The sequence below is a fragment of the Caretta caretta genome, chromosome 9, assembly GCF_965140235.1.
Source record: "Caretta caretta isolate rCarCar2 chromosome 9, rCarCar1.hap1, whole genome shotgun sequence".
In the NCBI taxonomy this organism is placed as follows: domain Eukaryota; kingdom Metazoa; phylum Chordata; order Testudines; family Cheloniidae; genus Caretta; species Caretta caretta.
The window spans coordinates 102,634,899-102,658,594 of NC_134214.1; the positions used below are offsets into that span (position 1 = coordinate 102,634,899).

The 23,696-nt window shown below is 46.1% G+C and overlaps 1 protein-coding gene across 5 annotated transcripts in view; it reads right to left on the reverse strand.

Moving 5' to 3' along the window:
- Positions 1-23,696, reverse strand: part of TEX11 (testis expressed 11) — a 138,601-nt gene that overhangs the window by 103,404 nt on the left and 11,501 nt on the right. For all 5 annotated transcript variants that reach the window (XM_075132610.1, XM_075132611.1, XM_048865185.2 and 2 more), the window contains 5 exons: positions 17,776-17,855; positions 7,635-7,715; positions 7,417-7,536; positions 5,566-5,646; positions 1,889-1,974 (listed from right to left, as the gene is read on the reverse strand). In XM_075132610.1, the coding sequence (XP_074988711.1) occupies positions 1,889-1,974; positions 5,566-5,646; positions 7,417-7,536; positions 7,635-7,715; positions 17,776-17,855 (448 nt within the window). The remainder of the gene's footprint in view (positions 1-1,888; positions 1,975-5,565; positions 5,647-7,416; positions 7,537-7,634; positions 7,716-17,775; positions 17,856-23,696) is intronic.

The window sequence follows — 23,696 nt, forward strand, 5'->3', positions numbered from 1 at the left end:
CAAAGACTACTTTTAGCAAACGCATGTAATGCTGACATGAATTATTTTTCTGCATTTTTCTACACTTTCCACATCTCTTAAGGTGCAACCATCACTATGGCATTATGAAAGGGGAAATAGCTGGGAACAATCCCCCTAGAGCACAGCCTCCTTGGGAGAATAAGTGGTATGGATAGAATTAAGGAGAACCATGAATATTTCTACATGCAAAGAAGGGACCTCATGTCAGAACATGAAAATCCATGTGAAAGGGATTCCTGATTTTGAGATAACACTGAGGTTGACATGAAAGGATGTGCCTGTAAACAGAGAAATGCCACTGAGCTGAGTGTAGGCCTAGCTTTGCTCAGCCAAGCAGAGCTTTAGATTTGTAAGCAGAGTCTGAATGAGCTCTCTCCTGACATCTGTGATGAGCTGTGGAAGAGGACTTCAGGAGCTGATCTCGTTTGCATGGGCACACCTACTCTGCCTAGTGCTCAGTATGATGTGATTGCTTGCCCAAATGATCACTTTTGGCTGGTGTTGGATCCCCAGTCTCCTTGTTATTGGGGCAGGAGTAATAAAGGGTTGTTACCCTTGTTGTGTGAATCGAGGGCAGCAGAACTGTACCTGGCATACCCTGCTGGAGGGACTCACCTTCAACGAAACAGCACTTGGTAGGCAGGGAACATGGGTTCCAAAACCCAGTGAGTTGAGAAGGGGTGGGGACAGGTACTTGCACCTGGTGGTGTGGGCCCTGCTTAAGGCTCCTAGACACCATTTGACCCTTCCTCTCTCAACTGTGTAATAAAAACACCAATTTAGACTCAACCGAAAGTCTTGTTATATGCTACAGAGCTGAAATCATGATACCTAGGTCTAAGAATTAGACCTGCTTTGGGACAGTGTCTCTGATGTAAGAGACTGCCCAGTGTGCACCAGCAGTGGGGCTCCCCCACTAACAGCTGAAATCACTGAGAGCTGTGTTAAGTGGTGGACCCTGAGACATCTTGGTGAGTGTCCAGCAGGGTGGCTGGCAGAGAGGTACAGTGAGCAGCCAGCAAGGCGGCTGGTGGAGAGGAGCGGCCAGCAGGGTGGCTGGTGGAGAGGCGTGGCAAGTGGCCAGTGGGGTGGCTGGCAGGGAGAGGTGTGGCGACTGAGTGCCCGAGCAGCGGCGCATGTAATGTGCCTCCTTACCACCCCCTCCACCCCTCCAGGGTGGGAGGTGATCTCTGCAGATGCACCGCTGAACTCTGGGGCTGCACTGACCAAGAACAGCAACTGTGAGTGGGGTCAGGCATGTTAAACAGACTTTTGGGTTGCTCCACTTAAGAACCCGAGGGGAAAAGGACACTGCCCAACTTACTTGCGGGGTGGGTCTTTCGCTCATAGTTTATGTTTATGAACCTTGTTTGCAAGGTTCATAAACCCCAAATTAATGCTAAGTTACTTCCCTCCTTTTACTAAAAAGTTTTGTTTTGTTTTTTGCTAACTCAGACTCTGTGTTTGTGAGAAGGGAAATACGGCCTCTTAGTGGTGCCCATGGGGTGGTGTGTAATTGTCGCAGGTCACTGGGTGGGGGCTCAAGACGGTTTTGTGTTGTATTGTTGAAAAGGAACCGTTAGATACTGAACCCGGCCCTTGTTCCTGCCAACTCTGACTGGCAGAAGGGTTACAGATTGATTCATTTAATACTAGAGCTATATGAAAATTTTCAAACAACTTTTTCCCCATCAGAAAACTGCTTTTTCCAAAAAAAAATGTTCCACAAAGAATTTTTTTTAAACAAAATTTTGCATTTTTTCAATGAAATCCAAAAACTAAAAATTGCTTTTTCCTATTCCTTCAACCGCATTTGCTATTTTCTCAGAAAAAAATACTTTGCATTTTGTTTTCCTTTTTACATTACCTGAGCCAGAAGGAGCTCTGTTCATACCCCTTCTGTTCATAGGTTTCCACTCCAAAGTTATAGCAGAGGATTGATAGATAACAGGTCTGCAATTAAAAAAAAAGTGCTTCTCCTGTTAGGTTCTTGTAATGACTTTCTGAAATCTAAGGCAGTTGAGTCTCAGGCACACTTAAAATACTTTTTATATCAAAGCTACACCCACCACTATCAGAGCTGATTTTATAGGAGGAAAAGGAATCTGACTAAAATTGTTGTATTGTTGTTCTATGGGAAACTAAAGCAGCATTAATAAATAAATCCCTCAAGGTCACACATAACAGTAGAACTGATTGAGTACATGTTGCAGCCCACTTCCATCAATAAATACAACAAGAGTACTTGAACAGGGACAACTAAAAAACACAAGAAATTAGAATAGGAAACACCAGAGAGCTAAACACTCGGAAGAGAATAAAAACCCATCACAAAAGCAGGAACTATTGCACTGTACAGTTTGGGCGAAAAGGTTCTTCCAATGTTTGATATTTCAGAATACTGCTGCTTCATCAGCTCCTCTGTGAGTAAGTGTTAGGAACCTGAGTTACCTCAGTTAAGCCTCGGACTAGAGCCCTGCGCAGATACAAAAACGTGGATCCACACCCAATCTGAATCTGCCAGGATCAACCCACAATCCAATCCACTAGCCGTCTTCTACCTGTATCCACAGCCGCACCCACATCCATAGCAACAAGCCATCTCACAGGGCTAGCAACAGGGGGAGGAGGGGAAAAGAGGGAGTGGAGGAGCGGGGTCTTACAGGGAAGAGGCAGCACGAGGATGGGGACTGGGGGTAAGGGGCAAGGTGGGGGCGGGTCTCGAGGAGAAGAGGCACTGCAGAAGGGGTTGCTGGGAGGAAGGAGCGTTGCATCGCATGCTGCTCCCAGGGGGCTCGCAAGCGATGGCACACGGCAGATCAGTGCGTGTTGCATCGCAGTGCGTTGGAGGGATGGGGCGCCAGGGCCCCGCCCGCTCCAATCCCCAGGGCCGGGGACAGGCCCTGCTGCCGAGGAGCCGGTGGGCCAGGCCTGGGACTGGGAGCGTGGCCAGTGCTACCGCGCCAGGCCATGATGGGGACGCTGGCACTGCCTGAGGGGCCCAAGCTGCTGGACAGGAAGTAGCACGACGAGCGAGTGCTGGACAGCCCCAACTCTGATCTGCTGCCCAGCCACTGGCTGCCAGTCCTGAGCATACTGCGCCCCCCAGGCTGCCCGAGCTGGACACCGCGAGCCAGGCGCCACCAATGACTAGAACCCTGCCCAGTTGTATCTGCAGCCGATCCACTATCCGCAAAAACGGTCTGTGGATATGAAGCGGATATCTGCAGATTTGCAGGGCTCTACCTGGGGCTAGCCAGTTTGGCAGCAGAATCACCTGACTGGCCAGCCCAGCCCACCCAACTGGCTTCAAGATCGCTATAGGTCTGCATTTAAGCTCAGCAGCAGCAGCAAGTTGCTGGCGGCTCAACACTTATGCCTGCAGCTGTGATCCTATATGCCTTCTTCCCAGCCTTGCTCCACCCCTGCTCAGTTCCCAGCTCTGGCCCTGACCCCTGGTTCCTAGCTCCATCTCTGATCCTCAGCAATGCCCCTGGCCTCTGACACTGATTCCAACCACTAGGTCTGACCGCCACTGCTCCAATCACTAGGCATAACTGCCCACACCCTGGTCCGTGAAAGTTTGAGCAGCCCAAAAAGACAAGATGTAATTTAGCTGCACAATGGACCACACTAAAGTTGATGCCTCTTTGGCAGAGTTAGCGAGCACCCTGAAGAATCTATTAAAGCCAGGTCCATGCCCTTCAGGCACAGAATGTAGTGCCGCAGGCACAAGCCACGTCATCAGTGACTCAGGCTCCCTGAGTACCCAAGATCCCAACTGTCTGACAAGCTTGATAGGGACTGTGGAAAATACTGTGGGTTCTTAAACCAGCGCCAGTTCCTGTTCCTGCTGTGCCAACAGTCATTTTCTGCCTACCAAACCATAGTGGGACTCGTCATTAGTCTGCAGACTGGGGAAGCATTGACCTGGGATTCTCCACTGCTTGAGAAATCTAGTCCCCTCTTGAGTCAGTTCAAGGAATTTGTCCAAGCCACTTCAATGACCTTCAACAACCCAAATGGTAACATACAGCAGAAGCCATGCACCAGGTATTGAAGCAAGGATGCCAGCTGGTTGCTCAGTACGCTGCAGATTTTCAGCACCTGGTAACAGACACAAACTGGAACAAGGCAGCTCAGTGCTGTCCCTTCCAGCTGGGATGGACTCAAGGAGGAGTGGCACAGATAGAATCCCCAACTGGGCTGGATGCATTTATCCAGCTAGGCATCAAGATTGCCAACAGCTTATTGTAATGCTGCTAAGAACAGAGGATGGCTTCTTGACCCACACCTGTCTTAACAGAACCAACTAGCCAGCAGTCAGCACGCACTTTACAGCGTGAACTTCTGCAAGCAGATGTGGTCTACAAGCATTAAGCTGACTGGGGTCACCAGGCTGCACCTAACTTTAGCATTGGTCATCTGATCCGGTTATCAACCAGCAAGGTCTGGTTATCAACTCAGAATCTCAAATCAACCTGAGCATCAGCTAAGCTGGATCACCAATACCTAAGCCCATCCAAGATTCTCAAGCAGATCAATCCAGTGACATTCAAGATTCAATTATCAGAGTCGGTGAAGACCCATCCTCTGACCGAACTCCCTCTTAAAACATTACCTAGAGACCTTCCCAGGAAAGGTTGAGAGCCGCTGTCCTAAGCCATCAAGTTTAACATTACTTAATGGAGGAGTTTCATGTAACATTTAAAATGAAATGAAAAGGAGCAATACAAATACCCCAATGAGTCACTTTAATGATTCATCCAATGATTGCAGCTTTGTCCATGCAACTAGAATGAAAGCAGAACTCCTCAAATCAGTTACACTCAGATACTCTTAAGGATATGCAGAGATTTTCACAGAAACCAGTTAAATCCCATTCAACCACAACATGCACAGTACCACATTTCACTTTCAAAAGTCATATTTCAGCCTTCATCCATCCCTTTAGATTTTAGAGACTAATCAACTTATTTGAGCATAAGCTTTCGTGAGCTACAGCTCACTTCATCGGACACATCCGATGAAGTGAGCTGTAGCTCACGAAAGCTTATGCTCAAATAAATTGGTTAGTCTCTAAGGTGCCACAAGTACTCCTTTTCTTTTTGCGAATACAGACTAACACGGCTGTTACTCTGAACCCTTTAGATTTTATTACTTACACTGTAGAGTAGTGGTGGGCAACCTGTGACCCGCAGGCTGCATGCGGCCCGTCAGGGTAATCTGGTGGCGGGCCGCGAGATAGTTTGTTTACATTGACCGTCCGCAGGGACGGCCACCCGCAGCTCCCAGTGGCCGCAGTTCACCATTCCCGGCCAACGGGAACTGCAGGAAGCAGCAAGAGCAGGTGAACTTTGAAGAAACAAATGTCCTTAGTACAAAAGAACAAGCAAAGGAAAGACACAGAATAGATGTACAGAGAATTGTCTTGATAAGTATTTTTCAGAATTTTCTGAGACATCAGTAGCTCCTTGAAAAGCTGCTTTCTTTCTTGTTAATATTAAACTTTTGGAAGGACACAAAAGAACTGATTTCACTGACCTGTTTTGGCAGCCTTGTCAACATATCTTTGCAGCGTTGCAAACATGTCACTGCTTTCTGAAAATACCCTTGAACAACTGCCTAAGAAAGCAACAGAACATGCCAATAAATTGTTAGAATAAAAACAATTTGTCTTTAAATACCCTCTCGGCTCACAATACAGTGCAACTCACTATACTGTAAGTGGAGAGATAACAAAAACAGCAAGACACACTGTGAAATTCTGAGGTTATAGTGCGTGAACATGTAGAATCATGTGATCATTTCCTTCCAATGCTAAAATTGCCATGAAGATACAAGGTAGAGGATCCTACTGCATGTAGTCAATGCCCCTCAGTGGGGCGATGAAGAGGAGAAGGATGCTGGCTTATGATTTTTGGGCCTCTTCCATGAATACAGTCCCTGAGAGGGTCACACACAAAAAAACTCCAATAAAATGCAGTTGGTGAGTCACCATAGTAAAAAGTTTGGGAACACAGTTCAGCAAATCTGATCTCCAGACACATTGGCCCCTCCACTGGCTCCCGGTGCAACTTTGGGATTGAGGCCTTCTCCTATTTGTACCCCAATTTCTGTACCACTTTTTAGTTTTGCCAACCCCAACTATTCAAAAATCATGAGTGGCTTACAAATCATGAGTTTTTTTTATTTTTTTTATTTCTTTTTGGTGCTTTAGAAGGGTACACTTGCGTCATTTTCAAACTTTTCTTCTTAAGGACTACAAATTTACTTTTATTAAAATTATTTTTAAGAAAACTGAGATTCTCGCCTATTCACATGATTTGCAGGGGTTGGAGCTTTAAGAAAAATCACCAAATATCATGAGACTCATCTTAAAATCATGAGTTGGCAACGATGACCTCCCTACTTATATATAAAAAACACTGTACATAAAAAATAGTTTATATATGCGTGTGTGCATAGTTAGCATAGCTAAAGATTACCATCTAGTAGCACATGCAATAAAGTTGTTATTATGCACTGCAAGTAGCTTCCTGTGTGCAGCTTTTTAACACCTCTTAGATCTTGGCTATTTGTGATCTAGATGCAATGTTGCACTTAAGTATTATTTGATTACTTTAGTGACAGAATATTGGTACAGAGATGTGTGGTTTTGAATTTACGTATCTCACTAAATATATGTTGCACTGCTGTGGATGTGGAGACCCTGGCTCAACCCCAACATCAGATATCTTGCTTCTTCAGCCAGTGAAGCACAGACCTTTGTAGGAGGTGACTCAGGCCTCGAAAAGATAGCTGTCCATTTTATAAACACTCCTGCGAGCTAAATCACAGAAGGTATGTCTACACAGCAAAAAAAAAAAAAAAACATGGCTGGCCTATACCAGCCCGACTCAGGCTAGTGGTGCTTGCGCTGAGGGGGCTGTTTTATTGCTGTGTAGACTTCTGGGCTCGAGCTGGAGCCTGAGTTCTAGGACACTCCCATCTCGCAGGGTCGTAGAACCCAGGCTCTAGTTCAAGCCAGGCATCTACACAGCAATGAAACAGCCCCACAGCCCCCGCCAAGTCAGCCGGCACAGGCCAACCGCAGGTGTCTAGTTGCTGTGTAGACATACTCCAAGTCTTCATGAAATGAACTAAACAACTTTGCAGGATTATGATAAATTAGTGGAGTTACATGTCGAAAAAATAGGTATATTAAGAATGCTTAAATTACTGCAACACTGAGGGGTCAAATCTGAGACCTTACAGCAGATCTAGGAAACTTATCTTTCCAGTTTAATGACAGGAACTCACACTTCTAACAACTGAGTCAAAGTTCCAGTATGATCATTCATACATTCCATATGCCCCAGTGACCTACAAAGGGAAACCGGCCAGAACACGTACTGATTCAGCCTGATAAGACAGTACTTTGAACAGGTCCTTCTCTACATCAGCTTTGTGCACCTGAATATCTGCCTCACCACTGCTCCTCTTCATTAATTGGGCATATAGTTTTTCTAGACTCTGGAAAAGAAAACATAAGCACCCAGAAAGCTGTTACTCAATTGTAGCACTTGCTAGTAAGAGTGTTTGCAGGAGACTGTACCTAGCCAGAAACTTACATTTATGGCAATCACAAGAAATCCATCACCAAGGGCGGCTTTTCCAACATCCACCCACCCTTTTCCAGTCTTCATGGTCATCTGAAGCAGAAAAGGAACATGTTTTGTGAAAATTCAACCCAAATCATTTCTCACTTGTTCTTTATCCTCGGCATCGTCAACCTCTGAAGAACAAAGGAAGCAGAACTGCACTGGGGGAAAGATCCTGACTGAAAGACTTTCAGCCAGTAAGACTGTTGGAACATGTGGTGAGATTCACCTTTGCTTTGTATTCACTTAGCTTGTTAAATTAGGTGTTAGTTGCATTTTACCTTTTATTTCCTTGTAACCAATTCTGACTTATATCCCTCATTACTTGAAGTCACTTAAAATCTATCTTTCTATAGTTAATTTTTGTTGTCGTTGTTTTATCTAAACCAGTACAAGATTGAAATGTTTGGGAAACTCCATTTGGGATAACAAGACCTGTGCATATCATTTTCTATTAATAAATGACAGACCTGATATGAGCTCCTATCATCCAGGAGGGTGCTGGGCAATACAAGACACACGTTTCTGGAGGAAATCTGGAACTGAAAGTTTGCTGGTGTTGCCTTGTAGTGTAATTCTATAGGACTCATGGAATATAGCAGGGAGTGATTTACATGCTGGAGGCTGCGTGAGAGCAGACTTGGACTGGTTATTTTCACAGTGAAGCAGGGTAAAAGGCTGCAGAATTGAGGGGACACAGCTATCCATCAGTCCAGATCGTACCCTGGGTAATGTCTCAAAAGGGTCCCCTGTTCTTTGCAAACATCTCTCATCTCAGAGCTGACAAACTCACTATGCCAAACATGTCTTAAGAGATATTTATCCATAAATAGTAACATATAAGGTATCTACAGAACGCTCGTAACTTGTCAAGATTCATAATTATTGTGAGATGCATGTATGGGTAATATTTAAGGAATAACGTATTTATTTTGAAAGTTTGCTTTATGGACCTGGAGTACAAACACCAGGAGATAATGTGTCTTGGTGATAGCCCATTCGAGCAAAGAGAAGTTGTCACCACTCCCTGTTTGGCCAGTGATGCAATTTAAGGTTCAATTGTTTAGCCTTGTGCAGTACTAAGACTGTGAATGGGAAACCATCAGAGGTAACAAACAACAACTGAAACCACTTAAAGAGTTAAAAAAAAATAAAACTTTAACCAAGACTGTGGGTTGCTCGATCTATAAATAGAAACAAAAGGCTGTTTTCAGTATAACATATGGGAGGGAGAGGACTCTGTATCCATTCGCTGAGAAAAACCCCTTATAGAGCAGGGCTGCTTTCATGAACATTTGGATCCTCGTTCTTGAGAAACCAGCCAGCTCTGCCACAGACTGAATTTTGGAGGGAAATCTACTTTTCTACCACGCTCTCGTTCCTAGTTAAATTCTTATACTGTCTTAAATAAATCTTATTTTGTTTTATTGTAAGTGCTCACAAGTGCTGTGCGGTTACAGAAGCAGTGATTAAAGATAAAACTGGCAAACTGAAGTACCTACTTCTTGGAGGCAAGGATCTGGAATTTTTGGGAGTAGCAATGTCAGAGGGACTGGGGTGTACTCACTGTTAACCTGCAAGGTGAAGTTAGGGCTAGCATAGCCCAGAGCAGTGGTAGCCAACCTGAGCCTGAGAAGGAGCCAGAATTTACCAATGTACATTACCAAAGAGCCACAGTAATATGTCAGCAGCCCCACCCACATCAGCTCCCCACCCCGCTCCCAGTACCTCCCGCCCACCAGCAGCCCTGCCAATCAGTGCCTCCCCCTCCCTCCCTCCCTCCCTGCACCTCCCGATCAGCTGTTTCGTGGCGTGCAGGAGGCTCTGGGGGGGGAGGGGAAGGAGCCAAGGCATGGCAGGCTCAGGGGAGGGGGTGGGAAGGGGTGGAGTTGGGGTAGGGCCTGTGGCAGAGCCAGGGGTTGAGCAGTGAGCACCCCCCAGCCCATTGGAAAGTTGGCGCCTGTAGCTCTAGCCCAGGAGTCAGTGCCTAGACAAGAAGCCACATTTTAACTTCTGAAGAGCCACATGTGGCTCCGGAGGATAGTACTTAAGTGACTGAAAGCCTAGCAGTGTCAGGGAGCTGACACACCCAGCTAACACAAGAAAGACTCACTGTTGCTGGAGGCAGGGGGTAACAAGGTGACCCACAGTCCTGGGTATCCCAAGAACCATCACAGGTATACAGATACCTCAGCAGGGGTGCCAACTGGGGGGCAGGGGAGAGCAGGAGGAGAGCCCACCATCCCGAGTTTCCTACAGGAGGTGTGTGAGCTCCCAGGTGGAGCTCTTAACTACAGCACAACATTAGTGTGAAATGTACGTACTGCAGAGGAGAGATGCCCCTGGGGCAGGGAGTCAGTATTTTCTTTACAAACAGAGGCAGGGTGATTAAGGTAAGAAAGGGCTGGTGATTAAAGATCTGAAAATCTAGCCTGTAAAACAGGAATCCCAGGGTGGGGGTGCGTGTTTTAGAGCCAACGCAGGGGACTCAGAAAAAATACAGCCAAGCCCTCTAAGCCAAGGTTACATTCAGAAAAGGGGGAGGTTTGGAGGTGTAGGTGAAAAGAAGGGGCAAAAACCCAGGGAAGGGATAGAAGTGGTACAGAGAAGTTCCCACTCTACCTGTGGGTACTTATGCGGCCCCAGCACCATAGTATCTGAGCGCCTCACAAGGTCTAACCTATTTCTCCTCACAGCCCCTCGGTGAGGTAGAGCAGTGCTGTTATCACCATTCTACAGGTGGGGCACTGAGGCACACACAAACTAAAGGCCAGATTTTCAAAAGTATTTAGGCACCTAGTGAGATTTTCAAAAGCACCTAGAAAGTTACGTGCTTTGTAAACTCCACTAGATACCTAGCAGCATCTTTGGGTGCCTAAAAACCCTTGAAACTCTGTCCCTAAGGCACCGGCCTGAGGTCATACAGAAAGTCCATGGGGAGGAGTAGAACTCAGGTCTTTCAGGACCAGTTCCCTATCCAGTAGACCAGCTGCTCTCTCTGCTGCATGCTGCAAAAAGAGAGGAACCTGATAGATGGGAGCAAAACCAAGGTGGCCAGTTCTCTGAGACTCCAGCAAACGGTCCCAGGAGATTGGGATGGAGGTCATGGTTGACAGCATGAAAATCAGCACAAAGGTCAGAAAGGATGGAGAATGAGAATCAGATGAGAGGAAACTGCTTAACTCCAAAGGGGTGGCAGGTTCTGCCCCATGCTGGGTTGTAGAGCAATGGCTGCTATGCAATTTTACATTTTAACTGAAAACCATTTTGTTTTGTCATTTTTTGTTCTAGGTTTGAGAAACGGAAAGAATCAGAAAGTGTCATAAGTATCAGATGTGTTTATGCCTCAAATTTTTAGGGTTTCAGCTATATCCAGGCCAATTCCAGAACAAAGAACAGAAATTACACCCACAGAGTCCATAAAGTCAATGACTATTGTCATGATTTGTATTATTCACTGGGCACCATCTGTGTGCCCAGCACTGTTCAGAATATGCCAGACAATATAGTCCCTGAGAGCCAGTGTGTATAAAATGTGTAGCCCTGGATAAGATGGCTCAGATATTTAAGTATGAAGTATATAGTTATTAAGAATTAGTAGGGGAAGCAAAAGTGGATGGGAATCTGGGAGGCAGTGACCATGAGTTGGTTGAGTTCAGGATCCTGACACAGGGAAGAAAGGTAAGCAGCAGGATATGGACCGTGGACTTCAGGAAAGCAGACTTCGACTCCCTCAGGGAACCGATGGGTAGGATCCCCTGGGGGACTAACATGAAGGGGAAAAGAGTCCAGGAGAGCTGGCTGTATTTCAAGGAATCCCTGTTGAGGTTACAGAGACAAACCACCCCGATGTGTCGAAAGAATAGTAAATATGGCAGGCGACCAGCTTGGCTTAAAGGTGAAATCCTAGCAGATCTTAAACATAAAAAAGAAGCTTACAAGAAGTGGAAGGTTGGACATATGACCAGGGAAGAGTATAAAAATATTGCTCGGGCATGTAGGAATGAAATCAGGAGGGACAAATCGCACCTGGAGCTGCAGCTAGCGAGAGATGTTAAGAGTAACAAGAAGGGTTTCTTCAGGCATGTTGGCAACAAGAAGAAAGCCAAGGAAAGTGTGCGGCCCTTAATGAATGAGGGAGGCAACCTAGTGACAGAGGATGTGGAAAAAGCTAAAGTACTCAATGCTTTTTTTGCCTCTGTCTTCACTAACTAGGTCAGCTCCCAGACTACTGCACTGGGCAGCACAACATGGGAAACAGATGGCCAGCCCTCTGTGGAGAAAGAGGTGGTTAGGGACTATTTAGAAAAGCTGGACGTGCACAAGTCCATGGGGCCGGACGAGTTGCATCCGAGAGTGCTAAAGGAATTGGCGGCTGTGATTGCAGAGCCATTGGCCATTATCTTTGAAAACTCGTGGCGAACGGGGGAAGTCCCGGATGACTGGAAAAAGGCTAATGTAGTGCCAATCTTTAAAAAAGGGAAGAAGGAGGATCCTGGGAACTACAGGCCAGTCAGCCTCACTTCAGTCCCCGGAAAAATCATGGAGCAGGTCCTCAAAGAATCAATCCTGAAGCACTTAGAGGAGAGGAAAGTGATCAGGAACAGTCAGCATGGATTCACCAAGGGAAGGTCATGCCTGACTAATCTAATTGCCTTCTATGATGCGATTACTGGTTCTGTGGATGAAGGGAAAGCAGTGGATGTATTGTTTCTTGACTTTAGCAAAGCTTTTGACACTGTCTCCCACAGTATTCTTGTCAGCTAGTTAAAGAAGTATGGGCTGGATGAATGCACTATAAGGTGGGTAGAAAGTTGGCTAGATTGTCGGGCTCAACGGGTAGTGATCAATGGATCCATGTCTAGTTGGCAGCCGGTGTCAAGTGGAGTGCCCCAGGGGTCAGTCCTGGGGCCGGTTTTGTTCAATATCTTCATAAATGATCTGGAGGATGGTGTGCATTGCACTCTCAGAAAACTTGCGGATGATACTAAACTGGGAGGAGTGGTAGATACGCTGGAGGGCAGGGATAGGATACAGAGGGACCTAGACAAATTGGAGAATTGGGCCAAAAGAAATCTGATGAGGTTCAATAAGGATAAGTGCAGGGTCCTGCACTTAGGACGGAAGAACCCAATGCACAGCTACAGACTAGGGGCCGAATGGCTAGGCAGCAGTTCTGCGGAAAAGGACCTAGGGGTGACAGTGGACGAGAAGCTGGATATGAGTCAGCAGTGTGCCCTTGTTGCCAAGAAGGCCAATGGCATTTTGGGATGTATAAGTAGGGGCATAGCGAGCAGATCGAGGGACGTGATCGTCCCCCTCTATTCAACATTGGTGAGGCCTCATCTGGAGTACTGTGTCCAGTTTTGGGCCCCACACTACAAGAAGGATGTGGATAAATTGGAAAGAGTCCAGCGAAGGGCAACAAAAATGATTAGGGGTCTGGAACACATGACTTATGAGGAGAGGCTGAGGGAACTGTGATCGTTTAGTCTGCAGAAGAGAAGAATGAGGGGGGATTTGATAGCTGCTTTCAACTACCTGAAAGGGGGTTCCAGAGAGGATGGTTCTAGACTATTCTCAGTGGTGGAAGAGGACAGGACAAGGAGTAATGGTCTCAAGTTGCCGTGGGGGAGGTTTAGGTTGGATATTAGGAAAAACTTTTTCACTAGGAGGGTGGTGAAACACTGGAATGCGTTGCCTAGGGAGGTGGTGGAATCTCCTTCCTTAGAAGTTTTTAAGGCCAGGCTTGACAAAGCCCTGGCTGGGATGATTTAATTGGGGATTGGTCCTGCTTTTGAGCAGGGGGTTGGACTAGATGACGTCCTGAGGTCCCTTCCAACCCTGATATTCTATGATTCTATTCTATGATTCTAAGCACATGTTAATATCTATGAGTGGAGGCAACAGAAGTTTTACTGGATTACGGACTAGAAGATTTGACCCTCCAACTTTCATTCAAGAGGAAGAGCTGCTCAGAGCACCTGTGCCTGTTTATTTCCCTTTCCTGCCTGCAGTGGCCCTGATATACCTCAGAAGTCTCAATTTTTGTCTCATCTTTAAAATATAGAATTTTCTTAGTGTTTGGATTTAGTCTCCTGTGAGAACTGCAACTCAGTCGCTGTCGTGTTGTGTTTCAGAGCCTTCTGGAAAGTAACGAGCCTTTAAACAGAAGGGAAAGCAGTGTTACCAAGGCTCATGCTTTTGTCATGAGTCTCATGATAATTGTTTTCCTTAAAGCTCCGGCTCCTGGAGTCAAGGAGATATGTGATGATTTCAGCCTTCCTTCTGTGGAAGTATAACATTGTATAAGGGGACATGCTGGATACATTGTATATGAGAGCGCATGCCAAAATATGTTACAAAGTATCTGAGGGAGCACACGTAGGGACAGTTAGCTTTTGAATGGAGAAGCAATTAAGATAGAGCCAGCAAGTCTAAGAAGCAGGCATCAGAATGGAAGGTGTGAAGGGCAATTAGTTAAGTTAACTGGAAGCTGTTAAAGGAGATTGTTAAGGGTGGCAGGTAATTGAAGATACGTGACTGGTCTCAGGGATCTCGAAGGGTGGTGACTAAAATCTTTTTCTTCTTTTGTCTGTAACTTCTCTGTAACTTGTTCTCCAAAAAACTGTATAAATTAAAAGACACAAGCCCCACTCGGGGGGCTCACTTCTAAATGTATTAGCAGAGCAGCTTTGCTAATAAAACAGAGTGGTCTGATAAATTGTGAGTCTGAGTCAAACTTTGACAATTCTTAAAAAAAAATGAAGTTTCTAGCCCTTGTGGCTGTGGAGAAAGCTTCAAAATGTAACCCCAGTGCACTCTAAAGGCTCAAAAAGCAGAAGGCAAATAGAAAGAACACCAAATCTGTTATTTTTACATAATCTCATGAGTTTAAAGCCAATCTCGTGATTTTTGGTGATCCTGATTCATGGTTTTTGAACATTTGGTATTGGCAACACTGTGAAAATGAAAGTGACTTGAAATTGTCACTTTCCCTCCTGTTTCCCTCCAGTTTCTAGTCTATTATTTGTAGTGAGGTAACACCCCAACAACCCCAGGCAGGTGCAGTATAAATTCTGAGGGCTTTGCCCTAGTTGGATGTTTCCAAAGTTAAACGATCTATTCCAAGACTGATGAACTGCAAAAAAGTGATAAAAAGTAATCTAGATTTTTCTACAGTTGTTTCAATTGTTGTATTCAAGAGTTAGTAACAAAGAATATACATTACAATTTTAAACCTAACCAGTGTCCCTCAAGTGACTTAACAAAAGATGTGAGAACATCTTAGTATTAGAGCTGAGTGGGCCTAATATTTATTTAATCCTCTTTTTTTTATATAGGAATTAGATACAGTGCCTTAACAGCTAATTTCTAAATTATTATCTGCAAAAAACCCTAGAGTTTTCAGGTGCCTAAGTAGCCCCTGGATTCCCGGTTAAAGTTGCATTCCCTAACAAAATATGAAATGGCACCCCTATACCTCAGCCTGCTTAGTACCATGGCAAACACACCATTAAAAATCCTTTTACCCTTTATACCCACAAGAAGGAAAAATACCTAAAGCATTTAAATTGTAAAGTATTAAATAAGGCTTTAACTTCAACAACGCTTGTTCCTTTTCCCTTTAACTGGAGAGACTTCTTAGAAGGAAAAACCCCTTTATATGCTTTATATGACAGTCTCTTAGAGAAGTGATTTTCAAACTTTTTTTCTGGCAACCCAGTTGAAGAAAACTGTTGATGCCCAAGACCCAACAGAGCTGGGGATGAGGGGTTTGGAGGTGTGGGGGGGCTCAGGGCTGGGGCAGAGGTTTGGGATGTGGGGGTGAGGGCTGTGGGGTGGGCAGGGAATGAGGGGGTCAGGGCTCTGGGCTGGGGGTGCAGGCTCTGGGTTGGGGCCAGGATGAGGGGTTTGAAGTATAGGAGGGGGTCTCAGGACTATGGCAGGGGGCTGGGGTTGGGGCACGGGGGTGCAGAGGCAGGCTTCAGTCCTGTCCTGGCACCGTAGACTGTGCTGTGCCCTGGAGGCAGTCAGCAGCAGGTCCAGCTCCTAGGCAGATGCACGCAAGTGGCTCTCGCCCACAGGCACTGCCTATCCCCCCCACCAGCTCCCATTGGCCGGTGCTCAGGGCAAGGGCAGAGTTCCATGTCCCCCCGCCGCCTAGGAGCCAGACCTGCTGCTGGCCACTTCCGGGGTGTCAGAACAGGTAGAGACTAGCCTGCCATAGCCGGGCAGCACCGCCGACAGGACTTTTAATGGCCCAGTCGGCGATGCTGACCAGAGTCGCTGTGACCCAGTTCCTTTGATTCCATGACCCAGTTCTGGGTCGTGACCCATGGTTTGAAAACCACTGTCTTAGAGGATATAAAGCAGGGATCGGCAACCTTTGGCACCTGCCACGTCCACAGGTTTGGCCGATCGCAGCTCCCACTGGCCGCAGTTCGCCGCTCCAGGCCAATGGGGGCTGCGGGAAGTGGCGGCCAGCATGTCCCTCAGCCCGCACCACTTCCCACAGCCCCCATTGGCCTGGAGCAGCGAACCACAGCCATTGGGAGCTGCAATAGGCCGAACCTGCAGATGCAGCAGGTAAACAAACCAGCCCAGCCCGCCAGGGGCCTTACCCCGGTGGGCTACGTGCCAAAGGTTGCCGATCCCTGATATAAAGATGGTAATAACTGTCGTTTTCAGGGAAAAGAAGATGTTCGTTCAGATGGGCTGGAGCTGTTGTTATTGGCCACGTTAAAGTTTGATTCTGTTTCCTAAGAAAATAAAAGAAGACAAACACACAAAAGGGGAGAACAGCAAAGATAAAAATGTAGTTTATGTCTTTGGTGTTGACTTTCACTTGCAACCTCATTGTTCGAAAAACACAGACATACCACCATTCCTATCAGCCACTCCAAGACCTTGCAAACTTGTACACCAGAACCAGGCGGTTAGGGCATTCCATTTAGCTACCTCTTCTTTTTGGTCACAGCCTTACATCAGTGTTGCAAAATACAGTCTTGGCTGGCTAAGCCAGACTCTTATTAGATAGAAGGAAACAGGAGAGGAATAGGTGAGAGAAGAAATAAGGTGGGGAAGGAAAAGATCACACAAGGGGTGTATGTGACAGTCTCACCTCCCAGATGGTATCTGAGAGTTAGCTAGAGCCAGTGGAGGTGTTAGTATCATCTGGGTCCCTCTCTCTGGCCTGATCAGGACATCCATCAGGATTAGGATGAAGAAGGTACTGGGTCCCAAGAGACAGTGGGGGGCAACAGCCATCATTGTGAAGACTGCTCCTTCCTCTCTCTAGTCTTTCCGTCAGCCAGCATTATGGTAGCCCTCTTTTCCCCAAAAAGTCTCTTTTGAGGACCCCAAAAGGGGAGTGTGAATGGACGAGCAGCCCATTTTCTCATCATTTTGTCCACCAACCAGGCCTAGTGTCTGACACACCAATTTTTGTTCACTGATTTCCGGTTCCACACTTTTCTTGTTTACCAAGCATGATCTTAACACACTCCTTGAGTTATATCAGTAGGCATTTTTGCTTGGCCTAATTCAGTCTGTCTCGCTTTTGCACCTTTTCCCATCAACATTTGTTGTTACAGGTTACTGTGGCATTTTATGAACTTGCACTCACTTTTTACAGTTGAGCTCATAATTAGGGTAAATTTGTAGGCCCAGTTATCACGACAGGATGTATTCTTTTGCATAAAGTACTGAAGCAGTAATTTACTTCTTTCACAATATTTTATTGGCTGGGTAAGGCAGAGCTAGTGCCGTTAATTTCCACGTGGGAGACCTCAGCAACTCATGTTCTCACCATGGACTAAGGGGTGTTATGCTGGTTTACTATGGAAGTCAACAAGGAATCCAGTTGCACCATAAAGACTAACAGATGTCAATGGAAGTCAAGGCTCATAATGGTATGGCTGAGAAACCCCTAACTATAATGGCTCAACCAGGTATCATTGTGATAACACAGGTCCAATTTTAGAAGATACATCCCTCAGAAATATAATTTCACTCACTTTCCTGAATTACTCTATCATTTGAAAGTACCTTTCCAAGATTTCCCTTGGAACCCACCATACTGCACTTCTCACCATTTAGCTAGACTTACCAAAATCTGCCTTCGCACCATCTCCTCTGGAGGATCGCTGCCTTCACACAGGCACACTAGCCTGCAAGAAACATGGCGCACTGCAAGAAAACAATGCATGCGTACATAAGGATGGGCCACTTCCCCTGTTCTTTCAAGCCCTTATGAACTCCAACTCTAAAATCAGACTATGGAGAAGCTACTTCTTCACCAACTGATGCAATCAGAAACAATCATTTTTTAGGTAATGTAAATTCCCATTAACCTAACAACCAGAACACTGTTGTGTGCTGTCTGTCCCGTATAACCAGAGTAAAATGGAATTCAGCATAATAGCTTACAACTGATGTTTTTATAACTGCAAATCTCATAGAGCAGATCCGCTGCAGACTAGAAGCTCCAGCTCCACATCATACCCAAGCACCACACCAATGGGAAAGCGCCCAAGAGACTGCAGCCAGCTTGGAAACCTTACTCCACTGTAAAGTATGATGGGTAGTATATGTTTCTACCATGTGGGACTTAACCATGTTCCCATAGGCCCCGACTCCATGGGTGCTCCCCCGGAGCACCCACGGGGAAAAATTGGTGGGTGCTCTGCACCCACCGGCAGCACCCCACCCCGCCTCCCACCCCAGCTTACCTCCGCCTCCACTCCACCTCCTCCCCTGAGTGCACCGTGTGCCTGCTTTTTCCCCCTAGCTCCCAGCGCTTGCTGCCGCGAAACAGGTGTTTCACGCGACAAGTGCTGGGAGGCAGGGGAGGAGCAGGAACAGGGAGGGGGTGGAGTTGGGGCGGGGACTTTGGGGAAGGGGTTGGAATGGGGGCGGGTCTGGGGGTGGGGGGGTTGAGCACCCACCGGCATGGGGAAAAGTTGGCACCTATGCACGTCCCCAATGAAGTCAACAGAAGTTTTGTTATTAACTTAATTGGAATAGACTTAGACTCTCCATATTTGGGAGCAGATTCACCTAGTCTTTATCTTGGCATAAATCCTGGAGGTCTGTGGCAGCAAATAATTCTGCAAGGGACAAGGCTATAGAGGTGCATAGAAGTCAAAATCTTAGCTATGCCCAGAGAATCATTAGAGTACAGTGCAGCCCACAAAGCAGGGTGGAACTAGCTGGGAAGGGAACATGACCAGGGAATGGCCTGATTCAGCACCTTCTTTCTGTAGCTTCTACAAAGTTCCAGGAGGAGTTAAAGCTTGTCCTAAGCAGAAACCCCAAGGAAAGGCAACTGCGAAAACACAGCCTGCCCTTCATCAGAGTGAATCTCTCTCCATCTCTTGAGCATGGAGATTAGCTGGTACAAGAAGTGTAATTTAGGCACATGGGTAAACATTTTGTAATGAATGAATAACAAACAAACAATAACAATGGACATCAGGGTAAACACCATGATGCAATTCATTTATTATTGCTTGTTAAGAATCAACAGTGTACTGCTCTGAGGAACTTAGAATTTAGCAACCACAAGCATGCAGGACCTAAATTTTTTATCTCACCTAAAAGATGGCAACAGCAACAACAGAGTCTACTAGCGCAATGCTGGGGCATTGGTTCAGTACTGATTGAGGCAAGCAGGTACCACTTACTAAGTTACAAACATTTCCTGCAGCACTTGGGTTCTCTTTCTGTCTAGATATTAAGGTATTTTCCTGAACCACTGAGCAGTACTGAGCAGACCTGACCATGCGTAAAGGTGATTTACAAAAAATATAATTGAACCTGTACCCTTTTTGTTTGTTTGTGACATATAAAGAAAGCCTGAAAGGTTTTCTGCTTGTTTTTTTACAGTAGAAATTCAGATCTTATGTATGCTGGAAGACTCAAGGGTGACATGAGAATATATGATACAACATCACAAGAGACAGAAGATTAAAAGGTGCAGCAGGCAAGAGAGGAAGTGAATTTTAGCCATTGTTTAAAACTGCATTTTTTGCTTGCTTTTGTTAATATCTATTTATCAAATATGTCTAGTGAACATTTGGAAGGAAGTCTTAGATAAAGATGCAATACCCTAATATTTCTATTACACTGGGAGTGCTCATGTGTCCTGAGAAACAGTACTAACCTGCTCCATAACTGTTGCTCTTTGAGATGTGTTGCACACGTCCATTCCATTCTTGGAGTCTGAGTGCCCAGTCAGAAACATCTGCCCTCAGCAATGCCTGTTGGGCGGCTCGAGATCCCCTGCTGACACATGCCACTGCGTGCAGGTATAAAGGGCATAGCCACCCATGGCCTCCCTCAGTTCCTTTTTGCCGTAACTCTGATGTAGAGGCATAGGAGGGCGGGTCATGGAATGGACATCTCAAAGAATAACTGATATAGAACTTGTTACCATTTTTTCTTAAACTGATTGCATATGTGTATTCCACTCTTGGTGACTCACAAGCCATAGAACAGGAGGCAGGATCAGAGTATATTTCAATAAAGATAGAGAACAACTCAACCCACTCTAGCATCGTCTCTGCAGTCTTAAGCTACAGCATAATGGGAGGCAAACATGTGGACTGAGGACCAAATTACTGTTTTTGGTTTACAAATATCTGCAACTGGATCTTGTGCCAGAAAGGCCACCAAAGTTGATTTTGACCTTGTCACATAGCTGTAACTAACAGGTAGAGCGACATTTGCCAAATAACAGCACATGTATATGCAAGATGTGATCCAGGAAGAAATTCTCTGGGTGAAGAATGATTGACCCCTTACTCTGTCAGCCACTGATATGAACAGTTGAGAAAATTTTGAAAAATGTCTGGTTCTATCTGGGTAAGATGTCAAGACCCTTCTGACGTCCAAGATATGCAAATACTCTTCCTCCCTGCTCATGTGTTGTTTTGGTCAAAGAACAGGCAAATAAATTGGCTAATTGATGTGGAAAGAGGAAACCACCTTTGGGAGGAACTTCAGATAAGGGCACAGGCAAACCTTGTCCTTAAAAAGTATTGTATATGGAGATCCCGTCACACTCATGCCCGCAGTTCCACTACTCTTCAGGCTGAGGTAATGGCCACTAGAAAAGCCACCTTCATTGACAGAAACAGCTGAAAGCAGTAGCCAATGATTCAAGAGATGGATCATAAGTCTTGACAATACTAGGTTTAGATCCCATGGTGAAATGGAGTCTTGCACTTGAGGGTATAATTTGATTAAGCCCTTTAAAAATCATACGGACATGTTATTGGAGAAAATAGACCAATAGCCCACCTGAGGATGGAATGCTGAAATAGCAGCCAGATGTATCTTAATGGAACTAACTGCCAAACCTTGGTGTTTCAGGTATAACAAGTAGTCCTGAATATGCTGACCTGAAGAACCAGACAGTGATACCCCATATTGGTGAGACCAGATGGAGAAACACCTCCATTTAGAAAGATCAGTCATTCTTGTAGAAGGCTTTCTACTATTTAGCAAGATCTCTTGAATACCTTTTGAGCAACCCTGCTCACAGAATCATAGAATATCAGGGTTGGAAGGGACCTCAGGAGGTCATCTAGTCCAACCCTCTGCTCAAAGCAGGACCAATCCCCAACTAAATTATCCCAGCCAGGGCTTTGTCAAGCCTGACCTTAAAAACTTCTAAGGAAGGAGATTCCACCACCTCCCTAGGTAACGCATTCCAGTGTTTCACCACCCTCCTAGTGAAAAAGTTTTTCCTAATATCCAACCTAAACCTCCCCCATTGCAACTTGAGACCATTACTCCTTGTTCCATCATCTGCTACCACTGAGAACAGTCTAGATCCAGCCTCTTTGGAACCCCCTTTCAGGTAGTTGAAAGCAGCTTTCAAATCCCCCCTCATTCTTCTCTTCCGCAGACTAAACAATCCCAGTTCCCTCAGCCTCTCCTCATAAGTCATGCGTTCCAGTCCCCTCATCATTTTTGTTGCCCTCCGCTGGACTCTATCCAATTTTTCCACATCCTTCCTGTAGTGTGGGGCCCAAAACTGGACACAGTACTTCAGATGAGGCCTCGCCAATGTCAGCCAGGGGGGAACGATCACATCCCTCGATCTGCTGGCAATGCCCCTACTTATACAGCCCAAAATGCCATTAGCCTTCTTGGCAACAAGGGCACACTGTTGACGCATATCCAGCTTCTCGTCCACTGTAACCCCTAGGTCCTTTTCTGCAGAACTGCTGCCAAGCCATTCGGTCCCTAGTCTGTAGCGGTACATGGGATTCTTCCGTCCTAAGTGCAGGACTCTGCACTTGTCCTTGTTGAACTTCATCAGATTTCTTTTGGCCCAATCCTCTAATTTGTCTAGGGCCCTCTGTATCCTATCCCTACCCTCCAAAGTATCTACCACTCCTCCCAGTTTAGTGTCATCTGCAAACTTGCTGAGGGTGCAATCCACATCATCCTCCAGATCATTAATGAAGATATTGAACAAAGGTCCGACCCTTGGGGCATTCCACTTGATACCGGCTGCCAACTAGACATGGAACCATTGATCACTACCCGTTGAGCCCGACAATCTAGACAGCTTTCTATCCACCTTATAGTCCATTCATCCAGCCCATACTTCTTTAACTTACTGGCAAGAATACTGTGGGAGACCGTGTCAAAAGCTTTGCTGAAGTCAAGGAATAACACGTCCACTGCTTTCCCCTGATCCACAGAGCCAGTTATCTCGTCATAGAAGGCAATTAGATTAGTCAGGCATGACTTGCCCTTGGTGAATCCATGCTGACTGTTCCTGATCACTTTCCTCTCCTCGAAGTGCTTCAGAATTGATTCCTTGAGGACCTGCTCCATGATTTTTCCAGGGACTGAGGTGAGGCTGACTGGCCTGTAGTTCCCAGGATCCTCCTTCTTCCCTTTTTTAAAGATGGGCACTACATTAGCCTTTTTCCAGTCATCCAGGACCTCCCCCGATCACCATGAGTTTTCAAAGATAATGGCCAATAGCTCTGCAATCACATCCGCCAACTCCTTTAGCACTCTCGGATGCAGCGCATCCAGCCCCATGGACTTGTGCTCATCCAGCTTTTCTAAATAGTCCCGAACCACGTTTTTCTTCACAGAGGCCTGGTCAGCTCCTCCCCATGCTGTGCTGTGTTCTCTACTGTATAGCATGGACCATCCACGCAGTTAAGCGAAGGGATTGTAGGCTCAGTAAAGAAGGTAACCATGATCCTGGGAGATTAGGTCCAAGCTTAGAGCAGGAGAAATTGGACATTTCACTGACAACACCAGAAGACCAGTGCTGACAGGCCCATGCTGGGGCAGTAAGTTTGACTCTGGCCAGGTCCTGTCTGATCTTTAGCAATACTCTGTGAATGGTAGAAAAGCATAGAGGAGCGTGCCTGACCACGTCAGCAAAACAGCATCTGTCATGGAACCCAGGCTATGACCACATATGGAGCAGAACTGCTGATACGTTCTCCTGGACTTTGTCGCAAATAGATCTACTTATGGAAAACCCCACATCGGTAAGATGCGTCTGGCCACATCTGGGTGAAGAAACCACTCATGGTGACTGGCAAATCTGCTCAGGTAGTCTGCTAGTTTGTTCTGCATGCCCAGTAGGTAAGATGCTTCTAGATCTACTGAGTTGGCAGTACAGAGCCTCCAGAGTAGAGTTGCTTCTTGACAGAGTGGAAAAGAGAGGGCTCCCTCCTGCTTGTTGAGATAAAACACTGCCACCGTGTTCTCCAGGACTAACAAGCTGACTCTCCTGATCTGCGACTAATACCAGGCAAGCCAATCTGACAGCATTGAGTTCCCTGATATTGATGTATAAAGCTAAGTCCTCTGAGGATCACAGACACTGCATCCGTAGAGAACTGAGGTGGGCTCCCATCCCAGGCCTGAAGCATCTGTCACTAGTGTGAAAGTTGGTTGTGAGTGGGCAAATGGAATGCCTACACATACATTGGCTGGAACCGTCCTCCAACCTAGGGACATGAAGACATGGGAGTGCACTCTTAC